The 26,434-nt window shown below is 38.0% G+C and overlaps 1 protein-coding gene across 1 annotated transcript in view; it reads right to left on the bottom strand.

Moving 5' to 3' along the window:
• LOC135205457 (protein ECT2-like) overlaps positions 1 to 26,434 on the bottom strand; it is a gene marked incomplete in the record, with an annotated part of 325,317 nt that overhangs the window by 117,981 nt on the left and 180,902 nt on the right. Inside the window, 1 exon segment of the mRNA XM_064236064.1 lies at positions 2,603 to 2,791. Within this exon segment, the coding sequence (XP_064092134.1) occupies positions 2,603 to 2,791 (189 nt within the window).

The following is a 26,434-nucleotide window of genomic DNA, read 5'->3' as shown; positions in this document are numbered from 1 at the left end:
TTTATTATGAAATTTAATGGGGTGTTTTTGGAGGGCTTGGAACGGATTAGCCATTTTACATGTAAAATGTGTTCCAAGATACGAAAAACTCATTATACGAAGGCCGCCTCGGAACGGATTAATTTCGTATCTCGAGGTACTACTGTATTAATATCTATTCAATGGTATATTTGATGTAGGATGATACTTTAAGTATACAGCATTTGAACTTTCAGGATAGGCAGATATGAGCACTTTTAGAGGGGAATTCTAACTAATCGCAGGTCCGAGCTATTCGCAGGGGGAACGCTCTAACAATTGTTTTTATGCGACAACAATCTAACTCTCTATGTAGGACCACTCTTAAGTCTATCCTATCCTTCTCCTCTAATTCAGCCATTTTTCATCTTCTTCTCTTCCAAACACCAATCCTTGCAATGAACACAACAGTTGTCTGAATCACAACTCACTCCTTGACAATCAATGCATATTTCATGTGTACATGCTTCAATTAACTAAATCTGGTCTTATAACCACTTTTCCTACAAAATCTAACAGATTTTGATATGGGAGGTTGAGAAGAATCCATATTGCTAAATATAGACCAAATTCCAGATGATCCAATTCATTAACCAAGAAAAACCCAAATTTCAGAGAACTTATTCCCTGACAAGTAGAATGACAGCCGAAACATTCACTGTCTTACCCCCGCCCATCAAGAGAGCATTTGTTAATGATTTTTTCAGTTTTAACACTTGTTGAACCCACAGTTTCACATCAAAAATTTTAACTAAAAATCTATGTACTACCCATTCACATCACTTTTGTAATCTGTCTAATCTTTTTAACTTCATTACCATTTGTAAAAGTAAACCAAATTAACTTGCATTTATCTTTTGTCTTAGAATAGGATAGGATAGGATAAAAGATTAGTTTAACCAGACCTCTAAGACTGACAAGGGCTCTTCTCGGGCTGGTTCCCAGGAATTAAACCCCCCCCCCCCCCCAAAAAAAAATTCAAAACACTGACTTTGCTTAGGAAGATGATTCTGTTAAGTGAGAAACCTTTGCCTTCAACAAAAATTCCAGACATTGTTGGATCTCGAAAATAAATGCGTCTTTGTTGAATCCAATTTGGGCATTCAATAAGTAAGTACTGGACAGTCATGGGAACTTGGTATCCATTACATTTCATTGGGTCAGAATTTGGAGTTGTCATTGGATGACCAAGAGAAAATATAGTATGACCTATGCAGTCTTGCTAGGATTACTTCTTTAGATCTTGCTTTTTCAGACAATGAAACCCATGGGTACACCTGAGATCTTATATTTTTCAGCTTGTTTGATATTGGTACTGAAGAGCAATCTGTTTGCCAATCTTGATATATTAGAGATTTGACAGATTCTAACCTGATTGGCTTATCAACAGCCAATCAGGAGTGTCGTAAGGGATGGGCCTAGACATCAAATGCATGGTTGATGTGAATCTACTATCTTATATGCTACAAAATACAAAGTTCATAAAAATATTCTTAATTACATGGTCAGTAAGTTGCTCAATGAGAACTTCAGCAACTCACTTTTGCACACTTCTAGTAAGAAATGTTCTTGAGTTTATAACAGAGAAACAGGCCCAAATGATGAGCCCAAACAGAAAAAAAAAGTTCTGGTGAAAACCTGTAAGGTTGTTAACAGACATTGCAGAGGCTCTGATACAGTGACAAATCAACCCTACCATACAAACTGTAGACATTTCCTAGAAAGCAAATGAATTAGGATGTGTGAGTACCCATCTCTCAATTGCTGCAATGAATTCCTCTCTACAAATCTATCTTCAGGCAACAGGTACACAGTTTTGAATCCTTCCACAAGGGGCCCTGACAAAGAGCCTTGTTAAGAAGGTAGTACTTCAGAATGAGGTAGAGCCAACTGAAAAATCCCAGCTTCTCTGGGTTTACCTCTTCAATTATACAAATCCAAAACATAGCAGCCATACTGTCACTGAGGACCAGCATCTTCACCAAATTTGAGGGGTAGGACTCAATGATTACAGACGGTCCATCTGGGTCAGACAAGCGTTATTCATTTTTTCTTTTGAATGCCAATCGCTTTTAAAAGCTTAAAGGTATAAGCTAAATTTAACAGCAGGTAAGAGGCATCTCAAATAATTCTAATTTAATGAAAACAAGAATATGAAGGTTCATGAGTGATTCCCACATTCCATGCTGGTAAAAGATGTGCATATGTTTTACAGCTGCTATCTGGAAGCCAAGAGTTAAATATGTTAAGGTCATGTGATATTGAGTCACAGCCAGATTCAAGCTTAAATGTTTAAAATTTTTTTGTGATTCAAATATTTCAATACATACTGATATACCTTCCACATTAGCCTATCAATTTAGAAAAAATAAAAACAATGACATGAAAATCAATAATAAAAAAAAAACTATCATAAAAATAACCTGCAGATTTCAAACAATTACAATAGTTTGGAAGTCTAGACTATGATTCTTTGGGTAACAACATCATCAAATCCTTACAACAGTTCTTACAGCAATACTGACCTATTTCAATAAATTTATGTCTTAAAACAAACAATTGAGTGAAGGGAATTTGAACTTACATATTTTAATATAATTTCACCTATGCTGGCATCATTAGTCCAATTGTGAGCAAGGTGTAGTAAATCGTTGCGCATCCTTCTGTGGACTTCATGAATAGGAGGTAAATTGCCAAATATATATCTCAATTCTTGAGCATCAAGCATGTGGCCTCCTGGTTGGTTCATGTTTTCTAATGGTTCTTTGATAACCTGAAATGAAATAAAATTTAATTGCTACAGATTGCATTTCTCAAGTTGGGGAAACACTATTCATATCATGAAAAATGATAACTCCAAAAATAGTTTTACACCTGAAAAAGAGAGAGAGAGAGAGAGGAAGAAGAGAGAGAGATAGAGAGAGAGATGAGAGAGACAACAGAGTGAGAGAGAGAGACGAGAGAGAGAGAGAGAGAGAGAGAGAGAGAGAGAGAGAGAGTTTTCAAATGTAACTAAAAAGCACATTTTACTCTAACATTTACTATGTAGTTATTTTCAGCAAACGGAAAATAACATTTCAAAAAAAGCCTAACATAAAACAAGAAAAACAGCCTAACATACAACAAGCCTAACACATTAAACAAACTGTTTTCAAGGTCAAACTCAAAACATGTTAGCACTCAAATGGTATGCCTTTAGCCTTTTCAATAGGTCTCACTGCCCATTCACAAGTTTTAATCTAAAAAAAACAAAAAAAAAAAAAAAAAAAAAAAAAAAGACTCTACTATTACTGCAAAAACACATCTAAGGGTAAATCAACAAATCCAAACTCTCTCCTCTACATTACAGAATTGCATGCTGAAAAATTACCTATAATATGCTTTTTATTTTTGCCTGTGTTATCCAAACCTGACCAGCAAGATTTTTCCCATACTTCATTTCTAAGGTCCCTTATTAACCCTTAAACGACAAGCCGGTATTTCTGAGAGTGTCACCCGTATGCCGGCAGCGTTCGTGAGTGAACGCAGAAGCGGAAAAAATGATTTTTTCAAAATTCACAGCACACTTAATTTTCAAGATTAAGTTAATTTTTGGCTCCTTTTTTTGTCATTGCCTGAAGTTTAGTATGCAACCATCAGAAATGAAAAAAAATATCATTATCATATATAAATATTGGAATATATGACAGCACGAAAAAAACATTTCATATATAATTTCATATAAATCTCACTGTGAGCAAAACGGTTAAAGCTAATGAGTTAATTATTTTTTCATTGTATTGTACACTAAATTGCGATGATTTTGGTATATAAAAAATTGTAAAACAATCAAAGCAACATAGAGAAAATATTATCACAATATAAAGCATGAATTCGTAACGCGCGGACGTAAAAAAAAAAGCCGTTTTCAAAAATTCACCATAAATTGAAATATTGTGCTAGAGACTTCCAATTTGTTGCAAAATGAAGGTAATTGATTGAATATTACTAGACTGTAAGTGTTGTAGCTTACAATTGTAGTTTTTTACCATTTTGGTCGAGTTAAAGTTGACTGAAGTACGAATTTTTTCTATTTATCGTTATTTATGAAAATATTTCAAAACTGATAAAAGCTACAACCATGCGTTGTTTTTAGTTGTATTCTACATGATATTGCACACATTTTCATATATAAAACTTTATGTAACGGCTAATTTAAAATGGAACAAACATTACGACAATTGGACAAAAAAAATCTTTATTTTTTTCGGAAGTTACCGCGCGGATGTGCGGAAATTTTTTTTTTTTCATAAATTCACCATAAATCGAAATATTGTGCTAGAGACTTCCAATTTGTTGCAAAATAAAGGTGGTAAATGATTGAATATGACTAAAATGTAAGAGTTTTAGCTTACAATTGCGTTTTTCGACCATTTCGGTCGAGTCAAAGTTGACCGAAGGTTGATATTTTGGCACATCATTACGTATATGAAAATATTTCAAAACTGATAAAAGCTACAACCATGGGTTGTTTTTATGTTGTATTCTACATGAAATTGCGCACATTTCCATATACTATAAAACTTTCTTTAACGACTAATTTAAAACTGTGCAAAAATTACGACTATCGGACGAAAAAATTTCAGATTTTTTCGGCAGTTACCGCACGGACGTAGGAAAGTTTTTTTCTAAAATTCACCATAAATCAAAATATTGTGCTAGAAACTTACAATTTGTTGCAAAATGAAGGTAAATGATTGAGTATTACCAGAATGTAAGAGTTTTAGCTTACAATTGCGGTTTGCAACCATTTCGGTCGAGTTAAAGTTGACCGAAGGTTGAAATTTTAGTACTTATCGTTATTTATATGAAAATATTTCAAAACTGATAAAAGTTACAACCATGGGTTATTTTTAGTTGTATTCTACATGAAATTGTGCACATTTCCATATATAAAACTTTATGTAATGGCTAATTTAAAATGGTGCAAACATTACGACAATCGGACGAAAAAATTTATGATTTTTTCGGAATAGTTACCGCGCGGACATAACGGAAAAAGTTTTTTTTCATAAATTCACCATAAATCGAAATATTGTGCTAGAGACTTCCAATTTGTTGTAAAATGAAGTTAAATTATTGAATATTACTAATATATAAGGGTTTTAGCTTACAATTGAGTTTTTCGACCATTTTGGTAGAGTCAAAGTTGACCAAAGGTTGAAATTTTGGCACTTATCGTTACTTATATTTAAATATTTCAAAACTGATAAAAGCTACAACCATGAGTTGTTGTTTTTTTTTTTGTATTCTACATGAAATTGCACACATTTTCATATATAAACTCTATGTAACAGCTAATATAAAATGGTGCAAAAATTATGTCAGTGACAAAATCATTTCTGAGATGTGTCGCTGATGCTTTTTAGTGCGAGAAGAAAGAAATTCGCGCTTGCGCGACTGGGTAACGATTGTAAACAAAACAACAGCTGGATCCGCGAACTTTCAGCATCCCCCAAGGCGCGTGATTCAAGTTTTCGCCTAGTGGGCCTATAACTATTTTTCCTCAAATTTAAAAAAAAAAAATTTTTTCGTTGAAGTTTTATACATCGGTTCAGCACCCAACAGACAATTTTCGTCAACATTTAATACATCCAATTGGCATTAAAGGGTTAAGCAAATATATGTGAAATTAAAAGGAAATGAGGCTTTCCCTTACTCTAAAACTAATGAGATGGGAATATTTTTCTACAAACATATTAGCCTGAATATTACCAACTCAGATTGATTAAAATAACAATTGCTAAATAGAAAAATGGGACACAGTCACAAAGAAGGATGAGTCAGATATAATATTGGTAGAAAATGACAACACTGCACTGAACACTTTAGTGACGTCATGGTAAAGATATGGGGAGATAACCCGACTGATTACCAGAAAGCTGGTGATGACTGGGGTGTACTTATGAATGAAATCAAAAATAACTTAAGATGGAAAACACCAATTTGTGATGCAAACACTGTGGAGATGATTTTAGGTGACACTTAAGTAACACCTCATATACTAATAAAAATGTTTTGCAAGATATAGAATGAGAAAACAAAACCTAACGACAGGGAATTGGTAGTCATACCCAATCTGACAATGTGGTACCAATATAGTGACTGCAATTACATGGGTTGTAATAAAAATATTTTGTATGCTTAATCTTGATAGGTTGGAGACAGGAATTGATAAGAGTGCTTAGAGATAAAAAAAAAATGGTTCTAGAAAAGGCAAGAGTTGAATGAATCAAGTAGAAGAGTTGCATCAACTTACTGCGCAGTAGCGTCTAAAATTTAAAAATCCTCCGATTGTTTCTGTTAATTACAAACAAGCACATGACCATAACCACCTGCCAATATTACTGGAGGTCTTACATCACTAAGACATTCCAGTGATACATATAAAGCTAACTTAAATTAACCAGGAATGAAGTAGATGCAAGTCAATATAATGGTATTTTGTCATATAAATATGCAGTAAATAGTGGAGTGCTACAAGGCAATGTTCACCTTTCCTGTTTGCTCTTCTCATAAATCTTTTAATGAAAAAAAAAAAGACAAGTGGTCAAAAGATGGAGAAAAGGCTGAGACAGGAGTAATGATAAAAAAATAAGACTTGGAATAAGTATGAGATATAGTTTTAATAGTAACAATATGCCATAAGATTACAAATAAGCTCAACAGAGTGCATTATAGTATACCTAGTGAGATGGGACTCAAAATAAATTTAGGATAAACAAAAATGCTGAGGACATATGCACACAGGGATGAATAAGATTACAAAAATACAGAGTTAATGAACTTTCAAGATTTAGGAACAAAGGTTCTCTTGAGTTGGAATTTAGGGTGACTACAATAGGCAGCCTCAATAAGATATAAAAATAAAATAGACAGAAAATGCATTGGTAAGATTATGCATAGGCCTTTCAAGATCTGTATCACTAGGCTGACATATACCTTGGCATGACAATGAAACTATAAAAAATGTCTAAACTTAAAAATAAAGCTGTAAGACAAACATTAACAGTCAACAAGTTATATCATAAGGAAAACTATGAAGTTCCACATGTATGAGATAATGATGATGTAACATAGAGATGGCTTTAACCAAGATCAACTAAGATGGGTAGGCCAGACAGGATTAGCCCTTAATGGACGGAGACCCTCATATGAGCATCAACACTGAGCTATCGACTTGAAGGAATCGGGTGGGAAAGAGTTTCCATTACTTCTAAAGCCTATAAATTCACTAATGGCAACTTTCAGACTGGCTAAAATCAAGAAGCAGGTGGCTCATGAGCAAGTTGTGATCTTGACTTCAAAGGAGCAAGTACTGCCCCCTCCCCCCCCCCCCCCCCCCCCCCCCCCCCCCCACCCTCTCTCCTCTCTCTCTCTCTCTCTCTCATGATGTCCTATTATATATTTGCTCATAAATATACTCAGGGGTTACTGTTAGTTTTAGTTCTTATCTTTATGATATTATCAGTTATAGTTGTAATTTTGCAAAGAAAAGTGCCAAGAATTATTAGAAAAGACAGGTATAATCCAATAAGAGTTTTCGATCTCAGTACATTTACGTAATATTTTACAACAAATATACTAAGAATTTGTTACCGATTTTAATTCTAAGCTGTTTTGATATTGTACGAGCTGTAATTATAATTTTACAAAATAAAAGAGATTCATTTATCAGAAGGAGGACCCACAAGGGATTGTAAATACATAATCATTTTGAACTTCTCGTTGAAGGTAGGAAATTTTTTTTCTACACTTTGCGCATTTGCATATCTTCCTCTTTCCATTGATGCATTTTTTTCTTAAATTGGCTGCCCTCAAAGTTTACCTGGCCTGGGGTGCTGCATTTGGATTTTTTTAGCCTGGCTCTTAAAGGTTATTGACAAATCACCCAGGTCGACTGTCGACTGCATAGAGTGGGCCATGAGTCATGGTTCACAGGTCATAAACCATGACAGTCTGGACCTTATAAACACATTTCCTTGCTTCCACAAGTATGCAAGTACTGAAATCAAGATACATCAAGTAACTTTTTATAGCCATGCCAAATAAATGCATAGTATATGGTTTTTCAAACTCCAAGTTTAAGAACAAACAACTTTAGGATAAAGTATTTTAGATTTCAAAGGGGAAAACTGTACTGAGATACATGTCGTCATGCAGATTCAGACATTCCTGAAAATTCAGTGATATGTTCTGTTCATGTCAAACCCTGGGATCAATAGATGATATGAAGTCATGGCTGCTGAATTTTTAAAACACTATCAATAAGTTTTGTTTGTTTGTATGGTATTTCATGTTGTGTGAAACCAGTGGTTATTCAGCAATGGGACCAATGGCTTTACGTAACTTCCGGACCACGTCGAGAGTGAATTCTATCACCAGAAATACACATCTCTGACGTCTAAATGGAATGCCTGAGAATCGAACTCGCAGCCACTGAGGTAGCAGGCCAACAACAAGCCGACCATGCCACTGAGGCACTAACTAACAATAAGTGGTTATTAAAGGAAGACACTGCGCCATCTCTTCATTTGGCAAATGGTTTTTAAACTCCCTTGTTCCATATGTAAATGAATAAAAAATTAATACTTCAAATGTAATCTATACTAATACAGCACATGTAAGTACAGTATACTCACCCATTTTTGCAGGAGATATGTACCAGACACACCCCAAATAGCTAAAAACTGCAAATACTTAAAACCTTCTAAAATGCTTAGAACTGCCTATTTTGATAGTTCAAATACAAACAAACCCTCTTAAAATGCTTATACTTCTAAGTTTTTAAATATTTTTATCACAAAAAGTGCATTTAGTGAACATCATGGGTCAACTATATATGAGTTCTGTTTAAATAGAGAGGTACCGTGATCTACAAGTTTAACTCACTCTGTGGCGAGCTCGTAGCCCAATTTCCATGCACATCAAATCAATTTTTCCCATTGAAAATACTTCAGATGCCATTAATCCGTTCCAACCCCCAAAATGCCACCCCATATTTTTAAGTTTCATGTTATTAAATAAGGAAAATACATTACTAAATAAATATTGTATAAAAATATAATGGAAAGAGTATGCAAAGATACGATAATCAGATTTTACAATAGGATTAGCTATTAACCCTTAAATGCCCATTGGACATACTTTATGTCGAGATAACTTGTCTGTCGGGTGACGATTGGACGTATTTTACGTCGACATAGAAAAGTTTTTTTTAAAATTCGCGGAAAAATACTTGTAGGCCTACCAGCCGAAAACTTTTGAATCGCGCACCTTGGGGGATGCTGGGAGTTCACGGATCAAGGTGTTGTTTTGTTTACAATTGTTACGCAGGCACGCAAGCGCGAATTTCTTTCTTATCACACTAAAAAGTATCAGTGACACATCTCAGAAATTATTTCGTCACATTGACACAATTTTTGCATCATTTTAAATTATCCGTTACATGGAGTATTATATATGAAAATGTGCACAATTTCATGTAGAATACAACAAAAAACTATTCATGATTGTAGCTTTTATCAGTTTTGAAATATTTTCATATAAATAACGATAAGGGCCAAAATTTCAACCTTCGGTCAACTTTGACTCTACCTAAGTGGTCGAAAAATGCAATTGTAAGCTAAAACTCTTATATTTTAGTAATATTCAATCATTTACCTTCATTTTGCAACAAATTGGAAGTCTCTAGCACAATATTTCGATTTATGGTGAATTTATGAAAAAAAATGTTCCTTACGTCCGCGCGGTAACTCTTCCGAAAAAATCGTACATGCGATTGTCGTAATGTTTGCACCATTTTAAATTAGCCGTTACATAAGGTTTTATCTATGGAAATGTGCGCAATTTCATGCACAATACAACTAAAAACAACCCATGGTTGTAGCTTTTATCAGTTTTGAAATATTTTCATATAAATAACGATAAGTGCGAAAATTTCAACCTTCGGTCAACTTTGACTCTACCAAAATGGTCGAAAAACGCAATTGAAAGCTAAAACTCTTATATTCTTGTAATATTCAATCATTTACCTTCATTTTGCAGCAAATTGGAAGTTTCTAGCACAATATTTCGATTTATGGTGAATTTTATGAAAAAAAAAAAAAAAAAACATTTGCCATAAGTCCGCGCGGTAACTCTACCGAAACAATCATGTGCGATTGTCGTAATGTTTACACCATTTTAAATTAGCCGTTACATAAAGTTTTATATATGAAAATGTGCGCAATTTCATGTAGAATACAACAAATAATTAATTGAAGGTTGTAGCTTTTCTCATTTTCGAAATATTTGCATATAAATCACGATACACAGAAAAAAAACCACGTTCGGTCAACTTTGACTCTACTGAAATGGTCGAAAAACGCAATTGTAAGCTAAAACTCTTACAGTCTTGTAATATTCGGTCATTTATCTTCATTTTGAAACAAATTCGAAGTCTCTAGCACAATATTTAGATTTATGGTGAATTCTTAAAAATACTTTCCCTCCCTACGCGCACGGATTCTCCGCCGCAAATCTCCGAAATGCATACGTCGCCTTCTCGGAATATTTGCTCTGTTTCATATTAGGAGTTTCATACAGTTTAATATATGAAAATGTGTGCAATTTTATGTAGAATACAACAAAAAATAATTGAAAGTTGTAGCTTTTCTTGTTTTTGAAATATTTGCATATAAAAAAATATTTTAAAAAATCGACATTAGGTCAAATTTAACTCGTCCGAAATGGTCGAAAACTGCAATTGTAAACTAAACTCTTACAGTATAGTAATATTCAATCATTTATCTTCATTTTGAAACAAAATTGGAAGTCTCTATAACAATATTTAGATTTATGGTGAATTTTTGACAAAAACATTTTTTACGTCCATGCGTTACAAATTCATGCATCATTTTGTGATAATATTTTGTCTCTGTTGCTTTGATTGTTTTACAATGTGTTATATACCAAAATGATCGCAATTTAGTGTACAATACAACAACAAAAAATTAACTCATTAGCTTTAACGGTTTTGCTCACACCGCAATTTGAATACAATTATATATGAAATTTTGTTTTTGCGTTATCATATATCGCATTATTTATATATGATAATGATATTTCTTTTTCATTTCTGATGGTTGTATCCTAAACTTCAGGCAATGACAAAAAAAGGAGCCAAAAATGAACTCTTAATCTTGAAAACTAAGCGCGCTGTGATTTTTTGAAAAAAATATTTTTTCCGCTTCGGCGCTCACTCCAAGACCCCCTCGGCATACAGGAGACGATTTTTATTATACCCCCTTCGGCGTTTAAGGGTTAATACTAATACAATAATATTCTTAAAATATTTTAAAATTTCGTTCGCAACGGGTGCTGGCAGCAGCGTACAATCAGGGAGCGAGAGAAACCAAATTACAATTGCCTAACTTGATCCTATCTTCTAGTTAAATAAGTTCAAAAACAGCAAAAAGCACAAGAGAATGATGAAAGTATTGTTTTAAAGTTAAACTCATTGTATAAATGAGAAATAAGTATCAAGAATATTAGAAAACTTCAAGGAGTGTTCCATGTAAGGATCCCATCCCATGTTGCAACAAACTCATGGAAGTCATTTATAACTTTTTTAACTTGAGACACATTCCAATGTCAGGCCCTCCTCCTCTGTTCCTCTCCTGAACCTGGAGTGCCTTCTTCCTTGCTAACAGACTTCGTCAGCTCTTCCAAGTCCTGGTCTGTCAAGGGGTCAGAGTGGGCATCAATGAGGGTGCCGATTTCTTCCTCGGTGATATCATCAAAGCCTTCACCACCAAGAATTTTTGCAAACTAGACCACCTTATTAATGGCCGAATGCTGGATATCGTGAGGAGAAAAGCCCCTATAATTATGGACACAAGTCTGGCCACAACTTACTCCAGTAGGCATTCAGGGTCTCCTTCATGTCCTTCAGCGCCTGGTCAATGACAGACACACGTGGCAATCGTGACGCCAATAACCTATCAGCGTAAATTCACTGTCACGTTCCATTACATCAACCAGGTGCTGGAGGGAGTTCCCAGTGTAGAGTGCCTTGAAGGCATGGATGTGGATGATGCCCTGATCCATAGGCTGGAGGAGAGAGGTGGCATTGGAAAGGAGGAACTTGAGCTGGACTCCCTTGTAATAGAGATTGAGAGGGTGGCCACCAGCATTGTCCATTATGAGTAAGACCTTGAAGTTCATGTCCAAATCAGCCAGGTATTGCCTAACTTGGAAAGGAGGAACTTGAGCTGGACTCCCTTGTAATAGAGATTGAGAGGGTGGCCACCAGCATTGTCCATTATGAGTAAGACCTTGAAGTTCATGTCCAAATCAGCCAGGTATTGCCTAACTTGGTGGAACCAGCACTCCGTAAGGACTTGGGATTATGTATCCAGAAGACAGGCAGTAACGCCTTGTTCTTGTTCTTGTGTGCCCTGGGATTTGCAACCTTGTAAATGAGGCCTGGTTTCAGCATAAAGCCAGCCGCATTCTCCACATGAGGAGGGTCACCCTGTCCTTTGGTGCCTTGAATCCGGAGGCTTTAGCTTCATCCTTCATAAAGTACGTGCAGGACAGCATCTTCTTCCAGAACAGGCCAGTTTCATCCATATTGAACACCTCTTCTGGGTGGTATCCTTTCTCATGGATTATTTTCATGAAGGCCTCTGGATATTTTGCAGCCACCTCTGTCTGCAGATGCAGCTTCCCCATGTAGGGAAACAGACTTTAGGTGGAACCTTCTCTGGAACTGATGGAACCATCCTTTGCTTGCCTGAAATCCTTGGGGAGCTGAGGACTGTCCCGGTTGTGGCTCTTCTTCTTCCTCTTCCTCTTCAGGAGCTGGTTCTTCAAAGCCCAAGAATTCCAATGTCCCTTCTTCATCACCTTCCAGTGCCTCTACATCTTTGGCATTGGCTTCCTCTTCCTCACCACCTTGTGAAGCAGTAGCAGTTGATAGCTGCTGGTAGAACTGTCATGCTTTTTCGCATATGATCCTGCAGTCCTTGATCCAGAACGTGAGTGCAGATTCCACTTTCATGATTGTTTTGTCTTTCACAGTGGACACAGCCTTTGCTGTACCATAGTATGTCATGCTAACACTTTCTTATTTCACTTTCTTTTTTCTTTATGTATCTCACTGTGCTCTCGTCACTTTGAAATGGTGGCTGACCGCGGCGTAAGTTTTACCCTCCTTCAACATATCGAGAAGTTTCACCTTCTCTTTGAGCTTCATTACGGTGTTCTTTCTTTTAGCTTCTTTGCAGCAGCCTTAGAAGGGACAGGGGCCTTTTTGGGGCCATTTTCGGCATGATGCACACAGATCTTTGCTGATACGTACAAAACACCTTCACGGTTATGTTTGCGTGTCAGTAACTTTCTACGCAGTGAGGCTGATGAAGGAGATGTGTGATGTACCAACAAATCAATCTTCGTGAGATGGGGGTTGGGTTTCAACCAATCAATGCCAAGTGTACAGCCAATGAGCAACAAAACTGAATGCTGCTCCTGGACTGGCTGCTACGCAGACAACAGCCAATAGCATGTTGAATATCATTTCACTTGCGTACTGCTCTAAGAAAGCATCACAGCATCATAAGATTTGTTTATTTGTGGAAAGTTGGCTTGGGTGAAGCATCTTTTAAGAAAACCCAATTTTGTTACTGAAATTTTGCTATTTTTTCATTAAAGTATTATAGAACTGTAATATTTGAAAATTAATACATTTTTTTTTTTCATCATAAAAATGTATTTCATCACAAAAGTATACTTAGTACACATGCATAAAAAATATGTACATACTGCATGCTGCAGACAGAAACGCATGTGCCCTGCTATATTCCTGTTGTCTTAACGTATTTTAGATATGGTCTGCATACTTTTAGTATTATCCTAAAACACTTTATGTTCATCTTAAAACATTTCATAAAATGTAGTCTGCACAATGCGTACCCAATTGACCCAATATGTACATACGTAAGTTCAATGGTCTCTCGTTTGTGTGTTTTTTGCCTGCGTGGTATTCACTATTACGGACTAAGATTTATTCTTTAAGATGTCCTCTAAACGTTCTGCTTCTCCTAAGGCTTCTGGCAAAGAGCCTAAGCGTCAGAGGCCCTTAAGAGTTAATGAGTGCTGATGAGAAAACAGATGTGATAGTCATGTTAAGAGAGGGCAGAAGTCATGGAGAAGTAGCAGCCAAATACTGCGTGACTGAAAGTGCAGTCGCCTGCATTGAGATCGAATGTGAGCACGGCAAAATACTTGGGGAGGCCATTCTTGGAAAAGAACTCTCTTCCCACTTTAGTAATGCTATCCCATCAACGGACCAGGTTTTTGAGAAATTCCGTGGTCTCTACAATTTTATCAGGGATGTCAGGGAGGTACAGACAACAGTCAAGGCATGGAATAGAAATAAAGAAAGGGCCACAACTTTCATCAACACTATAAATGTTATAGTGAAGCCCTATCTTGACTTGTTTGTACAAATGTACAATTACCTCAAGATGGTGGTGCCTCCTGAAGAAAGTGACAAGGCGCCCTCAAAGGATCTGTATCTCCTCTACTTTGCTGTGCAGTCTATCTTAATAGTCATTCATCAGGCTGCACGGCTATAATATCATCATCATCTATAATCAACATTAATCAAAAGTAAATGCCGTATGATTTCATATGTATACATAATATACAGTAAATAACATGAAAATACAGAATATTTCTGTACAAAAAAATATGCATCTGTAAATAGTAGGGGGACCGCAAATAATTTTAGATATGTTCCACACAGAATCCCACGTATGGGCAAGTCCTTCCACAAATAATTTTTAGATAAGTTCCAAAGAAAAATCCACGAATGGGCGAGTCCGAGAAGCCAGAGAACGCGAATACGGGATCCACTGTAGCATTTCTTTCCACAGAACCTGACAAACTTTTATTTATGTATAATAAGAACAATAAATATAAATGGTTTTTTTTTTATTATCGGAGAATCTTTTATTATTACGCTCCTAAGTGCAATCAACAGTTCCCGAACGTAAACAAAATATTGGCCACCACTTGTATTTTGTCAGCTGATAACTCTTCATTCATGACTAACAAAGAAGAGTGTATTATTTTTATTCTTTTGGTAAAATGATGCTGTAAATTGAAAAACTTCAGTCATGCGATACATTTAATGGAAAAACAAACATTTGTAAATTAAATATAATAAAATAGAAAATTACTTTAATCACATCAAAGACTGCTCTCATCAAAGCTAGCAAATATTCACTAGAATTCACCAGCCCAAGAAGATTCTACTTGAGACTTAGAGGTCTGGAAAAACTAAGCCCTATTAATAACAATCACTAGAATTTTTCTGTCGGTCATTATGTTTCATTATAGCTGTCGGTATCTCCATTAGGTAAAGATTGATGAAAGAACAGAAATGAATGGTTATTATACTGTTCAGTAGTTTCAAGGGTTGAAGAGATAATAAAAATGGATGATTGCTATACTATGAGCTAGTTAAAAGTGGTTGTTTGGCAATCTTTTGTTACTCGGTAGCGTTGACTAAACAATCTTAAACAAAAGTAGGTCGGAAGCTTTTTTTTTCCTTTGTTTACTATAGTTAATAATCATTTGAAATGAGTATATACTGATTATTTATACATTTTATACGCATATTTTAAGCCCTTATGTATGTTATGGTGCCATAACTTTATAATTGGCACTTAAGCACTGATAACTGAAACAATGTATGGTGTCATAAATCACCAATTTTATGGCACTAGACAAGCGTCATAAACCCGGATCGCCATTAATCAAGTCCGCTGATAACCAGGGACTACCTGTAATGGAAACTCTTTCTCGCCCGATTCCTTCAAATTGATGCTGCATAATACTGAAGCTCACCATGAGTGGATCTGTCCACCACCCAAAGCCTGTTATTGCCAAGACTTTCAGTCTGCCCTGGACAAACCTCGTCATTATACTTGTTTGATTCCTTTGCACCCAGAGGAGATCTCTTGCCACTTCGCAGTGGGGAAAACAAATTAACCCCCCCTCCCAATTTGCTAAAGTACAACAGCACTGTTGTCAATATTGTCCAAGTGGACTGCCACTATCCTCCCGGACAAATCTGATGCAAAGGCTTGTAAACCCAGGTGAATAGATTTGAATCCTTTTACATTTATATGAAGATTTCTGATCCTCTGACCACATCCTGAAGACAACCTTGTTTCCAAGGAGAACTCCCCAGCCCACGTCTGATGCATCTGAATAAAAGCCGAGGTCGGGGTTCTGAACTAGCAGAAACTTCCCTTCTAACAACCTGCTTCAGATTTCTACCACAGCAGTTGCTGCTTGATTCAGTGAGTTATCGGGACCAGGTCTACAAATTGTTCTATAGATACAAACATTCCTCTAAGACTCATCCACCTGTTTGCTGAGCATTCCTGAAGAACTGAAGAAAAAGGAACTCGCCTACAGTCTTCTGGCAGCAATTCTCTCTCTCTTGGGGGATGGAAATCTACAATCTTCCAGCAAGAATTAACTCCCTTGGGGGACGGAAAAGCCCAAAAAGCTTGCGAGTTTAGCGTCATCCCCAAATAAACTATCTTCTAAGAGGGTAACAGCTGGAATTTCTGAGTAAGCCTAAGTCTTGGGCTAAAAGAAGGGTCTTGCGAAGGTCCTACATGCATTGGTTTTCTGACATAGAATGAAGAAGCCAATCACCAAGTAAAGGGCAATGTTTGTGCCCATGAAATGCAGTCATCCTGCCAGATGATATGTACTCGTGAAAAATTGTGGCTTGAAAACGGAAGACCCGGTCCTGGAAAATGAATCTGCGGTCATTCCTCAAGTCTGGGTGTATAAGGAAGTGGAAATGTGCGTCTTGCATGTCTATTGAGACCATCCAGTCTCCTTGCCAAATGAATGCAAGGAACAATTGGATTCCATTCTTAATTTTATTTTCTGTATGAAGACATTCAAGCACTGACATCCAGGACTGGTCTCCATCCCCAGAAGCCTTGGGGACTACGAACATGTAATTGCAGAACCCCTCCGGTATTACATCTTCTACTATCTTTATTGATTCCATGAAGATGAAGGCAGACACATCCTCTATGAAGGCCAAATCCTCTCTGATCCTATAGAATAGCCTGTCAAGGCTATGGGCTCCTTAAATAAAGGAGGTTTTTCCCTGTAGGGGATAGCATACACTTCCTTGAGTACTTGCATGATCCACTGTTCGGCTCCTCTCTCACTCACTACTCCCAAAACAACTGGAGTCTTCCCCCACCCCACAGGTGCACGGACGACTTGAACCTCATTTCTTATCTGAAGGTTTAATTGGGCTGCCTTTTGATGGACTTGGAAGCAACACGTATGCTCAGTCTTGCTCTTCTGCCACAAAATATCTGCTGTAACAGCAAAACCAATTTACTGCTGAAAGAGACAAATCCCAAGGATGTCTTGAAGATTGTGTTAAAATTTCTTGGGCTGACTTTGTGTAGCTAGGAGGCAATATCATACACTGTTGACTGTCGGAACAAGTAGTTTTTAACTGTAGGAGAAGAGGGTGTCGATTTCTGTGTCAAAGTCACTCCTTTTAGAGGTGAAAGAGTACCATAATTTCTTTTCTTTAACACTCCCATTGTGAAAAGAGAAGGCACTTTCTGACCCCTTTATCAACACAGGATAGATAACACTTCAAAAATGTCTGATAAGAAGTCCGTAAGTAAGAGCTGGCATTCTTGGATTTTCTGCACCACTGCACCCACTGACCAGTCTACAAAAAACTAATCACTTCAAAAACTTTGATTACATTATATGATAAATGGTTGACCTCAGCTGATGAAAACATCACTTTAGCTGATCTCCTTGATGAGTCAATGAGTCAAGAGAAGTCCCCCTAGGAGGAGGCAGCTGCCCTCATGGAAGGAGTTTCTCCTGTGACAAAACAGGAGTATCTTCTTCGATACCTCACTAAATGCTTTCTTCGTCGATGTAGACAAAACCATCTTTGGGAACAACCTGGAGGTGGGTTGGTTGCTCATCATAAAAGTAGACACTGGTGAAGATGGAGGTCCTGGTGAGAAGAAAGAAGGAAAACTGCAACGCAAATACCGGTAAAGAAGTTCTCCTCTGCTTCCTTACTCTCTTCTTCCACCAAAGACAATAGGTCCCTACTAGGTTTAACTGCTGGAGGACATTTCTTAAAAGCCACAAAATGTTGTCTGAGCACTGTTGGCTCGGCGCCAAAGATAGATACCAAGTTGAAACCTGTTGTCGTAAAGTTGAAGAATCTAAACAAACAGGTGCTAATTTAGGCCACTCTAACTCTTCCATAAAGTAGGGCATTCTGGCACCAAAAAGCACTCAAGCGCCAAATGGGCGCTCAGTGGATACATAATAACATTCCTTTGCTGTTGGGCGGTCATGTGCCGATGGGTGTTTGGGCGCCAATGGGCGCTCGAAAATTGTCGCTCCAGGAGGTGTCCTAGAGCAGAAGAAGAACGTCCTGGCTCAAGCACAAAACGTTTCTCTTCAGTAGCCTCTGGTGAAAAACGGTCTGGGCTGTCCAAGTGACTGCATGAAGGCTCCTGTGCACTGGGAGAGTATACATGCTCTTTACAAGGCTCCTGAGGGAAGTAATATTCGTCCATTGCTTTCCTTTTCAATGGCCTTGATTCATCACTGAATTGCCACTGATGTCTATTTTCAGGATTGGATGCCTCAGAACTCGTAGAAAGACTGGCCACTTCAGAAAAGATGCCTTTACAATGGCTGTCTTTAATGCCCTGGAACTTTGCAACAGGTACAGATGAGGGGCCAACTACCCGTAGGCAGATCCCATCAACCTCCCTTGGGCCTTGTGTATGGCTTCTCCCAGGTTCAGGGGTGTGCGCCAGGGACCTTCACCTAGGAGAATCGGTGGGACAAGTAGCCAGCTCCTCTACTACATTTGCACTGGAGACACTTTTATCCACCTTATTTATTAGGGCCTGACACAAAGACCCTAACTGAGCCATAGACTCCACAATTAACACAAATTTTTGTCTATGATCAAATCTCAATTCCAGGTTAGCAATGGCATTGGGGGAGTTAACATGGGAGCTGGGTAAGGATTTAGGTGGTATAATAGGAGAACTGGGAAGAGGAGACAACAGGTAAATGAACACTACTAGCAGATCCCTGGCTAACTGTAGTCTTATTGTCCTTCCAAATTTTTGCCTTTTTTAATCTATCCCTCTCTAATTTAGAAAGATGAGAGTCAAGAATCTCCCACAGTTTCAGATCCCAGTCTACACATTCCTCTCATGACAAAAGTCACAGAACAAGTTTGACCCCTACAAGTAACATAAATTGTGTGCCGTTTGTACTTCTCAGAAGTCAACCTCATTTTATAGCCTTTATTGCAATAACGTGCAGACGAAGGCTAGAAGTCTGTTTCAGACTTTGAAGGAATGTGCTGGAGAAGACTACAATCAAGAATTTTTGGCAAGTGTTGGCTGGTTCAAGAGGTTCAAGAACAGATTCCAACTACATAATGTTCAAGTGACTGGAGAAGCAGAGAGTGCAGATGAGGAAGGAGCTAGCAAGTTTGTCAAAAATCTGGATGAAATAATTAGAGATGAACGCTATCTTCCGGAGCAGATTTTTAATGTGGATGAAACAGGGGGGTCTGGAAACGAATGCCAGCACGCACTTACATCCACAAAGAAGCCAAAAGCATGCCAGGATTTAAAGCATTTAAGGATAGGCTGACTCTGCTGCTTGGTGGAAATATTGCAGGATTTAAGCTGAAGCCTTTCCTAATTTATCACTCTGAAAACCCACAAGCGTTCAAGAACGTAAACGAGCACGCTTTGCCTGTTTACTTTCGCTCTAGCCGTAAGGCATGGATGACTTGGCCACTTTTTGAAGACTGGTTCCTTAACTGTTTCATTCCTCAAGTGCGTGAATACTGTTTTGAGAAAAATATTACTTTCAAGATTTTACTGCTGTTGGATAATGCACCTGGACATCCACCTCACTTAGATGATCTAAATCCCGATGTGAAAGTGATTTTTTTGCCATCAAACACCACTCCAATTCTTCAACCTATGGACCAAGGTTCGATTGCTGCATTTCAGGCAAACTATCTCCGAACCACCTTTGCCCAAGCCATATCTGCTATAGATGCCAACCCAGAACTAACCCTGCGAGAATTTTTGAAGGAGTATAATATTCTTCAGTGTATTAAGAATCTATCTGCCGCCTGGGAAGCTGTGATGGAGAAGTGTATGAATGGCATTTGGAAAAAGTGTGTTACATGTTATGTGAATACTTTTGCTGGATTTGAGAGTGAACCAGGACTAGAATTGATACAGGAAAAAATAATGAAACTGACGAAAGAACTTTCCTTGGAGTGTGAAATGGAAGATATTGAGTTGTTAGGCCAAGATTCCGAAGAACTTACAAATGAAGAGCTGATGGAATTAGAAGAAGAAAGAGTGGAGAAAGAAGAGAAGAAAAGGAAGAAGAGTTGCCAGAAAGGAAATTCACCGCTAAGGGATTATCAGAAGGTTTAGCCCAACTGAATAAACTCCTTGCACATTTCGAAGAAATGGACCCAAAAACTGAAAGGTTTGCAGATTGAACGGATGGTACACGATGCGTTTCGTCCATATCGTGAAATTTATGACGAAAAAAAGAAGCAAGCAATTCAGACCAAGCTAACCATGTTTTTAAAACTAACAACTCCTCCCGCCAAACCGAGCGTTGCCCCAGCTGATGATGCCGACGACCCACAGCCAAGCACCAGTGATGCCAGCAGTTACAGTAATCCCTCGCTACTTCGCGCCTCAAGTTTCGCACCCTCAGTGCATCGCGGATTTTTCAAAAATATTCATCAAAAATTCAAAGTTGAGAAAAAATGGCGCGGGCGCTAGCAGAAGGCAGAGAGAATACATTAGAACATCAGGTATCAACACGGAGATGACGAGTAACTCAAAATCCACCTCTCTGATTCGCTGGCCATCTCGGCTCCTGAATCTTGCAAGCTGATTGGCCAAGCCGCCGAGACGCGTTACCCAGCATCCAGCATCCCACCCTGCCGAAAAAGTGAAATTATTGGACATACTTAAGGCAGGCAGTAGCTATGCGTCTGTTGCCCGCACGTACGGACTGAATGAATCAGCGGTTCGCTACATAAAAAAAGACGAATTAAACATCCGTAAAACTGCCTCAATAACGTTCTCCAAGGACACTAAACGCGTTCTGACTCCTCGTAATAAGAAGATTGTGCAAGTGGAGAATGCATTCAGTGTGGATAACGGACTGTCAGGAAAAGAAGGTTAGTCTTGATACCAACATGATTCGCACAAAAGCCAAAACCCTTTATGATAGCCTCGTTCCTGAATCGGGATCGAACGAAGATGACAATGATGGTGATGACGACGATGAAGATGATCCTGCCCCACGAGAAAAATGTGGTTTTGTTGCCAGCAAGGGCTGGTTTGAGAAATTCAAGAGGAGGTTTGGCCTTCGCAGCGTTCCGTTGTATGGGGAGGCCGCCTCGGCAGACCAAGAGGCAGCTCTTCGTTATGTCGAGGACGAGTTCCCGAAATTAATTAAAGAGGGCGGCTATATCCCGGAGCAGGTGTTTAATATGGATGAAACTGGCCTCTTTTGGAAGAGAATGCCGTCCCGGACGTTCCGTTATAAGGACGAAGTGAAGAAGCCAGGGTTCAAGGCCCACAAAGATAGTCACTCTGCTCATGTGCGGGAATGCTGCGGGCTTCATGCTCGAGCCCGGCTTAATTTACAAGTCACTGAATCCTCGTGCTTTGAAAAACAAAAACAAAGCCTTGCTGCCCGTCTACTGGATGAGTAATAAGAAAGCATGGATAACTAAAGCCCTCACATTCGACTGGTTCGTGAACTGCTTTATCCCGCAGGCGAAGTTGTACCTCGCAGAAAATGGGCTGCCCTTTAAGGTCCTCCTCTTGATGGACTGTGCAGGAGGACATGCAACGGACCTGTATTACGACGGGGTCCAAGTGGAGTTCCTGCCCCCCAACACCACTTCCGTCATACAACCAATGGATCAGGGGGTCATTCGGGCCTTCAGGGCCCTCTACACGAGGTCCACGATGGAGGGCCTCATCTCCTCCATCGACGAAGGCGACGATGACTTCAGCCTCAAGAAATATTGGCGAGAGTACAACATTGCGACGTGCCTGGCCAACATTCAGAATGCTCTAAAGGAGATGAAACAGCAAACACTGAATGCAAGTTGGAGAAAATTGTGGCCAGACGTCGTTCATGACTATGAGGAATTTACGCCAGACGAAGTTCATCACTCCGCCGTAGATAAGACTGTGAGGTTGGCGCGGTTGGTAGCCAACGAAGGTTTCTCCGACATGACGGCGGAAGACGTCAACTCACTGATCGAGTGCCACTCGGAGCCCCTAACCGACGAGGACCTCATCGAAATGACAAGATCGGCAAGTGAGGAAGAAGAGGAGGCAGCCGACGACGGCGACGACGACGAACCTGAGCAATGTGGCCTTACATGGGAAAATCTGAAAATCTGCAAGAGCTCTGCAACATGGCAAGGGCTATGCAACAAAGGGCGCAAGAAATCGATGACAACATGGTCAGAGCCATCGAATTCAGTAACCGTATTGACGGTGTTATGGCGTTGTACAAGGGCATCTTTGCTCAGATGAAAAAACGTCAACAACTTCCCATCACGATGTTCCTGGGGCGCCGAAAACCTCCTGCAGAAGTGTCGGATACTACTCCTCCTGCTGCCTCTCTGGCTTCCTACCGAGACACTACGTTGCCTCTTGTTGTTTCTCCTGCTGTTTCTCCAGCTCTATCGGAAGCTGCCGTCGGTGATCCCCCACCTCTAACAACTGACGATGAGGTGACTCCTGAGGAGCAGTAAAGCTCTCATTAACCTGTGCAGTATAAATCATCTTCATCTTCACCTCCATCATACTGCACAGGTGTTTCATCGTCATTTATCAAGATCATCGTCATTGATAGAGGTGAGTTATGTATCTTGTTATAAGAATATACAGTTATGATTTACATATACATGTATCTATGTACAAAAAAAAATTTACGTATACGTACTACGCATTTAAAAAATAGGGGGGACCCTACTTCGCGGCTTTTCACTTATCGCGGTCGGTTCTGGTCCCCATGAATAGCGATAGGTGAGGGATTACTGTAATAAGTTTTTAATTTTGATGTACTAGTTTTCAATTGTATTTTTGTATGTACATACATATGTTTTTTATGCATCTGTGTTTTATATTTTTGTATGTTTTCCACAATAAACTAATTGTACTGTAGCAAGCAGTGTTTGAATCAAACCTGACAAACGTAGCAATAAGAAACAGTATGTGTAGAGAAACAGGTTTGACTTTAATTTCACAAAAGTACGTAACGTATGACACGATGTGATGTTTAGAAAGACAGCACAAATGGTAAAAAAATTTTAGGAAATCATAACAACTATGAAATATGATAGTGTCTAAAAAAAATAAAAAGATTGCAAAATTAATTAACTAAAGCAGCCTTATATCGCTCAATTGGTTAAGTAATGCTGATGTTGGTCCGAATCTGATTCCCATTTTGTGTCCAATTTTTTTTTCTATATCATAGTCAGAATGCATTGAACATCCAAAATTGGCTAATAAATTACTGAATTATACCATATAATATGCAGTAGTATACTGTAGGCTAGGCTACTGTATTCATAAATATACATACGATATATGCACGTACATGATAACATCCATCATCGTATATATACGCGAGGCTAACTTGTTAAATGTTTCTCAATTTTCTTTGTACTGAATTATTATAAGCAAATGTACATTGAAGCTAGAGAATTTGCTGAAATTAATAATGGCTATGCCATATATGTATAATGTATGCTGTGTAGTGTAGGCTTGGCTACCCTAGATGTAAAGATGGTACTGATTATCCTAAGGTAGGCTAGGCTAGCTTAATATTCTTTCTGTAAATCAACATTGGCCAACTTACGTCCAAACCAATTGCGGTCGTAAGTCGACAACTACCTGTACACAAAACAACTGAGGCACTACTGCAATTGAAAGAAAAAGGCTGCCACACAAGTTAGAAATATAGCTATATAATTACTTGGTAAGTTACTTACGTACACGAAAATGAAAACTGGAGGATGGTAAGTCAAAGAAGTTTAACTGCTTGGTAGGAAAAGATAAAATGAATTGGATGAAAAGTAAATTTTTCAATTATTCTTCTATTTTTGAATCACTGTAAAACTCTCACTTCTTCAACATCTACATATACTTATTCAACTGGCTTCCAAGCCTTATGATGACCCATCACTGCTTTGATACTTTGGCTTGTAGCAGGTTTTAGTTGTTAGTTATTTTAGTATTTTACAATGATATCCTCTAAGATACTTTTGCAAGTTAATGTACCATTATCCTCATTGTTCTTCCTAGGAAGACTGCCCTAACAGCTGAAATTATGAACTTGCAGAACTTTTATTATAACAATGACTTATGTTGCTTCTAAATATTTTTATTCATTCACTCTTTCACGCTTGCAGTTAACTCAAAAGGCCTCACTCACAAAAAAACTGGCATAGGCCAGAAATGCATCATAACCCCCAAAGTTAGCCATTGAATTGTGTACTACCGCTATTAACATCATGATTACTAAATAAATATGCTACCTGCTAAAGCTAATAAAAACCCAAAATGTACTCTTCCGAGCATATTTGAAGCAAGGGGTTGTATTTGCCAAAAAACTTTCTTTCTCAGCTTTGCCAGCTTCCCCAACAAGAAAAGAATTAATACTTGCCCACAAAAATCTGAACTTTACCTCTGCCAGCTTTCTCCCACTTGTAAATGATTACTATTCATGTAATTACAGTACAATTATTCCCCAACGTTTTCCTTGCACAACACACAGTAGATGTTAAAACAGATTCTTTGAAGCATCCACTTAATCCCCTATGAATTATTTTCTACTCTTCACTTTTCAAAAGTTCCTCACAATCTCTTCCTACATAGCTCTTCAACATTAATTTTATATCGCTCCAATTTTCAACTTCCATGGCAAAGCAAATCCTTTAAGCTACCCTATAAAGTCAAGAAGTGATGCAACGATCATGCTAAAACTACTTTACAAAATGAATAATGCACACTTGGCAAGAAAAGTGAAGATACAGTTAGTTTTCATTAGCTTCCATTCATCGAATTTCCCATTTGTTTTCTATTGAAAAGACTTAAATTTACTCTAGATTATGAAAATACAATGTAAATTATATCATACAAGCTAAAACTGCAAAACAAAACCATTCAGATGCTTAAAAACAAAATATATGTCCAAAGTAATTGGAATTTCTCAGATGGATTCATTCATAGAGATCTAGAAGATAGTGTGTGAATTACTGATTGTAATGCCATGTATTAAGATGACAATATTTACTAGTTTTCCTTCATGAACGGGAATATTATTGCATAATCATAAGTAAGGATTGTAATTATTTTTGTTTCTACAAATTTATGCTCGTATTCCAAAGCGTTTACAGTTAGCTGACGTCAATGAAAGTCAAAGTTGCGATGGCTAAGATAGGTTGAGTTAATCTAGTTGAATCAGCAAGAGTACTTTCTATGATATGAGGAGGATCCTGAGAACTTTGAGCAGGAGAGCACAAGTCACTGGCTCAAGTAACAGCTTTCAACACTTTGATTACTTTGACGTTGACATGGATCGAATGCTAGTTGCTGTTTACAAAGCTACTGTCATTAAAAAGAAATCTGTAGCAAGGTTAAAGTAGCCCACCAACTCAAAGATTTTCTGGCTGCTCCCATTACAAGCATTTTGTAATTAGCCAACACAGCTGCATTCTTTGCCACAAGACTGAAAGATCTCCGAACACATCAGCATTTTTTGCATGATATAAAACTTTAATTACATGTGCAACAGTTATAGTTACTTGACTTAACAAATGTTTTTACTTAACACAGCATTTTTCGTGAATGATTTGTAGATGAAAACAGATTTTCAAAAGTAGAGACTATATCAAGAGAACAAGAATGACCGTAGCCTGTGGTTGAAATTTTCCATGTCTTTTTAAAATCTTTGAATGTTATGGCAACTGTAGAATGAAATCAAGATTAGGGTATGAATTCTTAGAGAATCAACTAGAATACTATAGTCCCTTAATGTTTTATCTAGTACAGTGAAGCACTATCTTGGCAGCCATATCAATGTTTCCCAGGTATCTGTGCACCGACTCCCCCCCCCCCCCCCCCCCTCTCTCTCTCTCTCTCTCTCTCTCTCTCTTCTCTCTCTCTCTCTCTCTCTCTCTCTCTCTCTCTCTCATCATAAT

The sequence above is a fragment of the Macrobrachium nipponense genome, chromosome 11 (assembly GCF_015104395.2).
Source record: "Macrobrachium nipponense isolate FS-2020 chromosome 11, ASM1510439v2, whole genome shotgun sequence".
NCBI classification, from domain to species: Eukaryota; Metazoa; Arthropoda; class Malacostraca; order Decapoda; family Palaemonidae; genus Macrobrachium; species Macrobrachium nipponense.
This window is presented reverse-complemented; position numbering and strand designations above follow the sequence as displayed.